Here is a 7,248-nt window from a genome sequence, read left to right as displayed (position 1 = left end):
TTTTCATTAGTTTCCTTTTTTTTTTTTTTTTTTTTTTAAAACCGTACCTTTCCAAAGCATTGGCCCCATTTCCCTTTTTTTTTTTGTTTTCATTTCACAACTCTAAGTCATTTTAGTTACTCAGGAACTAATAGTAACAATAAGTTCCAATTAGTGTTCCTCCTCTAGTGAGTTTCGAAAAAGTCGAAACGGTTCCCATAAGTTTTAGAGTCAAGAATATCTGCAACTTATGGGAAGATCAAAGTGTTAAATTTAGCTCAAAATTTTAGTATGATATAGATAAGAGGATACCGAACAACTTTTGTGAAGAAACAATTTCGATCTGAGCTACCGAAATGGTTTTTTGGTACTCATAATGTGCCTATCCAATTTTTTGCGGAAATTAGAAATTGGTTTGGTATTTCAGGCATCTGCGATGATCGCACCGTTGGATTTTTCTGAAAAATTGATATGTTGTAGGTACTGGGCGGACGAACAACTTTGAAGAAGAAAGTATTTTAATCCAATGTCTGCAAGTTGGAGTTCCAAGGCTGTTTACATGGTTAGATTCTTTCCGAATTTTGAGTATGTACTTTTTTGCTTTTGCAAAGGATGATATACAGTCATACAACAACATATATATATTTGCTTCGAAAAATCAGTAGTACAAAGATTTTAAGATGAAATAAAAAGATTTTCTTATCTGTGAGATTCCAGGCAACAGAGGTGAACATGATTTGTGGCGTTGTGCTTTCCACTGACACGAGAGTTTCTCGTGCTGATAACGTATTGTAAAATCGACGGTGTGTGCAGTGGAATAAATGAAATAAGATACAAAATTTACGAGGTTCCTGTACAGTTAATGTGACTAGAGTACGTCCTCGGGACAGCAGTGGTACTTTCATTATAATTTAGAATAATGAAAATACAAAAATAACTCTCTCTATTATCTCATCTCCTCATCCTCTCTTATATCTCTTCCTCTTTCGTGAACTTCTTACTTATGTTATGTGAAGTTTGTATTTATATAGAAAATAAGAGTAGTGTGCAGCAAGCTTTAGACAACGGAATGACCTATTATTTAATTCTTTGAGTAGACATCTACTGTTTTACAACATAATTTATATTATTAAATTTCGGTTTTAGTTAAGACATACACATCAACTAGGGAAAGGGATCCTTTCCCATCAACTAGCAAAGCACAAGAAACAACAAATATATTTTAAAGGTAAAGGACATATTGGTGGGAGTTACCAGCTACTAAAGGTACATACCCATTGTTCATGAGTTGTATTAAGACTACTTTAATAAATTCAAGTTTTTACAAAAATCATGTTTATTTCAGAATACTTTTGGCAACATTTATTAACTCTTATTTTTCTTAAAAATAGTCTTAGTGTTCAGAATTTTTATTTATTAGATGGACCATAACAATTAAAAATAATAAAATTGTCCAAATTATTAATATTTTTAAACTCAAACAATTAAAATTCTTCCTATGCTAATCACCCTAGCCTTGTTACTAGTTATGTCGTTGGGCCTATTGTCCAGGCGGTTAGGTGGTCTAGACGAGGTCAAGGCAGAGGCATTGATGAACTAGACGGATTTAAATAATTAATTTATCATGTATCGTATAATAAGTGTTTGATTATATTTAAAAAAATACATAATTTTATTGGTAATATATAAATTGTAAAATAAAATGACATATAGATTATAAAATATTATAATATAATACAAAATGAAAGTTATTGATTTCTGTCTAAGTGAGCGTCGCGACCTAGGTGAGTCTAGACGGGGTAGGCAGACGTCTAGACAGTTTATTTTCAAAAGCCTAAGGGTTAATCCAGATGCTGACCAACCGCTTACGGCTAAGCAGAGATTTTTAGAACAGTGATTAAAATAGATAAATGCATATTTTATATAAGGACCATATTTATTCCCTTACATTATCTATAATTCAATTATCAACAACTACATGATTTGGTTTAAAATTTTAGTCTCTCTTCCATTACCCTAATTTGATATATCCAATAATTGAACCACGTCGTCTTCTGCAAGTGGTGTGCGGCTGTCGATCCGTGTATGCACAATGCTTCATTTCCTGCATTTAAAGTGACCTGAGAAACAAATCAAAACCACAATCGATCTCAAGTATTACTACAAACCGTAGCCTTTGCCCTTTGCTTCAAGTATGAGTAATTACCAGCCATTGCCATCCCTTCACATTGCAATGTATCCATGGTTTGCCATGGGACACTTAACCCCCTACCTCCACCTCTCCAACAAGCTAGCCGAAAGAGGCCACAGAATCTCCTTCTTCGTACCAACCAAAACCCAGCAAAAATTACAAGCCTTAAACCTTCACCCTCATCTCATATCCTTCATCCCCATCACCGTCCCTCACGTCGACGGCCTTCCGCCGGGCGCCGAAACCACAAACGATGTCCCCTTCCCTTCCTACTCTCTCCTCATGGACGCCATGGACCACACTCAGCCAGCAATCCTGCAATTAATTTGTGAACTAAACCCTAATTTTGTTTTCTTCGACTTCACGCCATGGTTGCCAAAATTGTTACGTCAGCTAGGTACAGGCATTAAATCTATAAACTACGTCATTATTAGTCCTGCAATTGTGGGTTATGTGAGAAGCCCAGAAAGAAAAGTACTAATGGAGAAATCGGTGTTGACGGAAGATGATCTTATCAACGAACTTATCAACCCGCCGCCATCTTTTCCACCATCTTCAATCAAGCTACCAGCACACGAAGCTCGAATGCTGGCGCCATTCCTGCTGAAGGAGTTCGGCAGTGGGACGAAATTAATCGAGCGCCTAAAAATCTCCTTGAAAGACTGTGACGCGTTGGCTTTCAGGACTTGTAGGGAGATGGAAGGGAAGTACTGCGATTATCTTGAAACCCAATTGAGAAAGCCGGTGCTTCTCGCAGGGCCAGTGGTGCCAGAGACTCCGACTACAGAGTTGGACGAGAAGTGGGCAAAATGGCTTGAAAGGTTCGAAGCCAAAAGCGTGATATACTGTGCGTTTGGAACTGAATGCGTTCTGAAAATTGATCAGTTTCAAGAATTGTTGTTGGGTTTTGAGCTCACGGGTTTACCCTTCTTCGCTGCACTGAAGCCGCCGATGGGAGTTGAAGCGATCGAGTCAGCGTTGCCAGAAGGGTTTGAAGGGAGGGTAAAAGGAAGAGGGGTTGTGAGTTGGGGTTGGGTGCAGCAGCCATTGATGTTGAAGCACCCTTCTGTTGGGTGCTTCGTGACGCATTGCGGTCCATCGTCGTTGATGGAGGGGCTGGTGAGCGAGTGCCAGCTTGTTCTGCTGCCAAACGTGGCGGATCAGCTAGCCATTGCAAGAGTGATGGGTCGTGATCTGAGAGTTGGAGTGGAGGTTGAGAAAGGAGAGGAAGACGGGGTTTTTACGAAGGAGGGTGTTTGCAAGGCTGTGAGAGATGTGATGGATGAGGAGAGCGAGGTGGGAAAGGAAGTGAGGAGAAACCATGCAAAGTGGAGGGAGTTTCTTTCCAGTAAAGGGCTTGAGAACTCCTATATTGACAGTTTTGTGGAGAAGCTGCATGCGCTGCTTGGCTTAAATTAGTAAAGTTTGATAGAGTTTTAGTAATGACGGTTAAGAGTGTGCCCCCTTGTACTGAGATTATATGGTTTGATTAGTTAGGTGGTTAGATAAGTTTGTTCTAAGAGAAGTATAAACACTACTTCCCATGTATTACTTGGTTGTTAAGAAAACATAATAAGAATATTCAGTTCCCTCAATTTCCCTGTCTTTTTCTCTCTCTGTGTTCATCAAGATCTTCATCATATATTGGTTAACATGGTATTGATTGCCTTCGTAGCTCACGCGTGATCTTTCGATCCTTTTCTCTGCTTCCGCTCACCAAGATTTGGTATTCGTCTTCTCTGAATTGTGGTTTTTGCCACTGCAATTCAGCTCATCTTCTTGAAACCCTCTCAATCTAGGTTTTGGTTGATCTTGATCTTCGACCGATCTTCTGCATCTTCTCAATTTGTGCACACCAGGTGCTTGTGACGAATCTTTAGTGACATTTTCTTACAGAATCAAGCTTTGTTGGTCGCATTCTATTTCACGAAGACTGCATCACAACTTCAAATTCTTCAATCTCCAATTACGGCCCTGATTCCTTTAGTTCCAATTTCAGTGAGTGTGTAATTTGATGACTTGAACTACCTAAATTGGCACTTCCAATCGCAGCTCATGCTGGAAAAATAATTGTGTCATGGGATTTGTAGATGTATCTAATCCTTGTCCGGTTCAGCACACCTCTCAATCTAGTGACTTTAGTATAAACTCTACTGACTCTTATTCTTTTGTGGAAAGTGATGCTTTTGTTGTCTGGAAGATGCATGATCTTGCCATTATGCGATTAATTACTGCTACACTTTCATCTGTTGCTATGTCATGTGCAATTGGTAGCTCTAGTTCTAAAGATTTGTGGATTAGGTTGAAAGAACAGTTCTCAACTGTTTCTAGAACTAGCATTATTTTCCAAATGAAATCCAATTTACAAACTATTAAGAAGGGGTAAGATACTATCACTCAATACTTGTATAGAATAAAAGAAGTCACAGACTATCTAGAAAAATCGTAAGAAATTTGCATAAGTTTTATTACTAATCCTCCAAATTGGTATGCACATATGCACAAGGAGAAAGCTAGGCATATAGTCATGATTAAAGAAGAATCATTTAGATTATCCTCTATCTCCCCACACATGTGGACTCTTTCATACAAAAATATTTTAAGATTTCAAGGGATCCAAATGTTAGCCTTATATGAGTTTGAGGATTTTAGGTAAGATATGGTATTAGTAGCAGAAGAAGAAGAAATGTATATTTACAATAAGACAAGAATCAGTCATCAGCCTTACTGGAAGCCTTAAAATTTCAAAGAAAAAACAGCAGAAATGTACTACAAAGTAAAAGAAGATAGAGAAAGAGATGCAGAACTAATCGAAGGCGATAAACAGTACTGAAACAACTTGACAGAAGAAGAGTTGCATAACATCGACAACATGATGGAAGCATAAAGAGTTGGCATCAAATTGGCATAAGTTGAATAGTATCATGTAAAATAATGTATTTCCAGACAGAAATGTCAACATCATTGTGGACTCTGCTACAATAATAAAATAATGGTATAAAAATAAATAAAGAAAAGAGCTTGATCTATTATGAACTTTTCATACACAAAATGTCTTTTTGATTAAAAATGTGCTGCCAAATAATGTTATCAGAAGAAGAAGGGGATCCAAGGGATTATTGAGATTGAAAATCCGAATTTGGTAAAGCCGAAGACCATGAAAGCTCAAGACGTTGATGTAAGTTCTGCAATTTACTTTGACAATGGCTGTGAATTCTGATAGTGGATTTTGTGAAAGAGTAATATTTGTTATTTTCTCTACAGATGGGAACGACAACTGAACTCTCAAGGCGTGAAAGGTTTGTCCGTGGATTATAAGTTCTATTCGTATTTCTTCTTTTATCCTAATCGGTTTTGACATCCTCAATTTTTGTTCATTTGTTTTCAGAGAAGAATTGGAGAAACAGAGAGCCCGCGAGAGATATATGAGGCTGCTAGAACAGGGAAAAACTGAACAAGCAAGGAAAGATTTAGGTATTTTGTCGTGATTATGGTTTGCAAAGAGTAACTATTAGTGTCTCTCTCATCACGTCGCACATTCACGTGATGAGAGAGATACTAATAAGGAGATATACAACCGGCTACATGTTAGAATCTCTCTGATTCAAGACACGGTTGTTAGCTGACGTATGGATTGGCTTGCAGCTTGCCTCGTAATTTTTGTTGTCGAGTTACAATCTCGTCAATATTTTTTGCTGCACATTTTACTGCTGAAAAGGCTTGTTAGATATGGGTTCTTTAGAGAAGAACAAGAGGCTCCTATGGGCTGGATTTGCACTTTCACTGCTATAGTTTGGAATTTCTTGTTGATATCATTTTGTTGATCATGCAGAGCGTTTAGCGCTTATACGAGAGCAAAGGGCGGAAGCTGCTAAAATAGAGAAGAAGAAAAAGCTGGTAATGTTTCTGAGACCAGCACAACTTATTGCTTGTTTCTTTGTTTCTTTGTTCCGTTTTTTCTTTTTTTTCGTGTCGATTTCTCTTGTTCTGGATCTTCAGGGACTGTAATTGCTCAACTCCCAATTGTTTCAGCTAGAGAACAGAAGAAGGTTGAAGCCCGCAAATGATCAACTTGAAGCAAAACAAACTCATGCTGCTGTTAGAATTTTATTGTGGAAAAATTGTGTAGGTAGAACCCCGTTGAATTTTTAAACCACTTTGTGACTTTTGGAATATTTACTGTGTAAAACAATCATTGGGCAATTCGAAAATTGACGTGCTTATCCATTGGGGGCGTAATTTTAATCGGCGTTCTCTAAAAGCAGTTTACAAAAGTATAAGATTTTTTGTATTTTTTATTTTATTCGGTTGTATGCTGGTATTATTTGGTGTAAGAGTTACTTTTATGGAAACTTTAACGAAAAACTCTCAATACTATTCATTTTAATAAAAAATCAAAATTTTACTTTAAGAAGTCAATCATAGTAATATTCACTAGGGGTGGTTCGGTATGGGATCCCATACCGAAACCCTTGTCCCGATTCCCAAACCGAAATTTTTGGGAATCCCAAATTCAATACCAATCCCAAACCCAATTTTCGGGAATCCCGAAATAATTTCGGGATTTCGGGACAAATCGGGAATCCCGAAATGTTTTTGGGCTTTTGGACTAAAATTTGACATATTATGTTTTTGGGCTAAAATTAAGTTTCAATCTACCCACTACCCATTTGTGCACAAAGTTTTTGGGCTAATGCCATCTCACCCCACATTCCAACTTTGATTCCTCCTCCACATAGTTGTAATTAAATGAAAATTTTGGCGGCGCCCATGTCTGAAAGAACAACTATATTGTGTACTCGAAAACAAAAGAAAAAAATTTGAGCTCAACTAATTGCATGCCCTGTACCCACCTTGTCCGTGTATATATATACAATATATGTATACTGATATGTTCATGCATGCATAATGGTCTTTGCTCCTTTGTTTCCTTGATTTGCCTAGGTATGCAGGAAACTAATATCCACATATTAATCACACTAGTGGCTAGGTATGCAGGAAACTAATATCCAAAGATTAATCACACTAGTGGCTAGGTATGCAGGAAACTAATATCCAAAGATTAATCACATTAGTTG

At 37.5% G+C, this 7,248-nt stretch overlaps 2 protein-coding genes across 2 annotated transcripts; both read left to right on the top strand.

Annotated features, from left to right (window-relative positions):
- Positions 1 to 2,115: 2,115 nt before the first annotated feature.
- Positions 2,116 to 3,765, top strand: LOC137730011 (cyanidin 3-O-galactoside 2''-O-xylosyltransferase FGGT1-like). The gene has a single exon (XM_068469073.1). It carries the CDS (start codon positions 2,174 to 2,176, stop codon positions 3,587 to 3,589), a length of 1,416 nt encoding a protein of 471 aa, XP_068325174.1. The 5' UTR covers positions 2,116 to 2,173; the 3' UTR covers positions 3,590 to 3,765.
- Positions 3,766 to 4,247: 482 nt separating this feature from the next.
- LOC137728543 (uncharacterized) lies at positions 4,248 to 6,178 on the top strand. Its single transcript, XM_068467299.1, has 6 exons — positions 4,248 to 4,493; positions 5,265 to 5,348; positions 5,435 to 5,469; positions 5,559 to 5,644; positions 6,003 to 6,067; positions 6,170 to 6,178. The coding sequence occupies exons 1-6, from the start codon at positions 4,248 to 4,250 to the stop codon at positions 6,176 to 6,178; spliced, it is 525 nt and encodes a 174-aa protein (XP_068323400.1).
- The last annotated feature ends 1,070 nt before the right edge of the window (positions 6,179 to 7,248 follow it).

The sequence above is a fragment of the Pyrus communis genome, chromosome 3, assembly GCF_963583255.1.
Source record: "Pyrus communis chromosome 3, drPyrComm1.1, whole genome shotgun sequence".
Classification (NCBI taxonomy): domain Eukaryota; kingdom Viridiplantae; phylum Streptophyta; class Magnoliopsida; order Rosales; family Rosaceae; genus Pyrus; species Pyrus communis.
The sequence above is the reverse complement of the archived record's forward strand: the minus strand, read 5'-3'. Positions and strand labels throughout refer to the sequence as shown.

Excerpts from the sequence above, each read along its gene's own strand:
- LOC137728543 (XM_068467299.1), top strand. The coding sequence starts at position 4,248 with ATGGGATTTGTAGATGTATCTAATCCTTGTCCGGTTCAGCACACCTCT. Across the intron at positions 4,494-5,264 it reads TGAAAGAACAGTTCTCAACT|AAGAAGAAGGGGATCCAAGG; the intron begins GTTTCTAGAACT and ends TAATGTTATCAG. Across the intron at positions 5,349-5,434 it reads TGAAAGCTCAAGACGTTGAT|ATGGGAACGACAACTGAACT; the intron begins GTAAGTTCTGCA and ends TTTTCTCTACAG.
- LOC137730011 (XM_068469073.1), top strand. The coding sequence starts at position 2,174 with ATGAGTAATTACCAGCCATTGCCATCCCTTCACATTGCAATGTATCCA.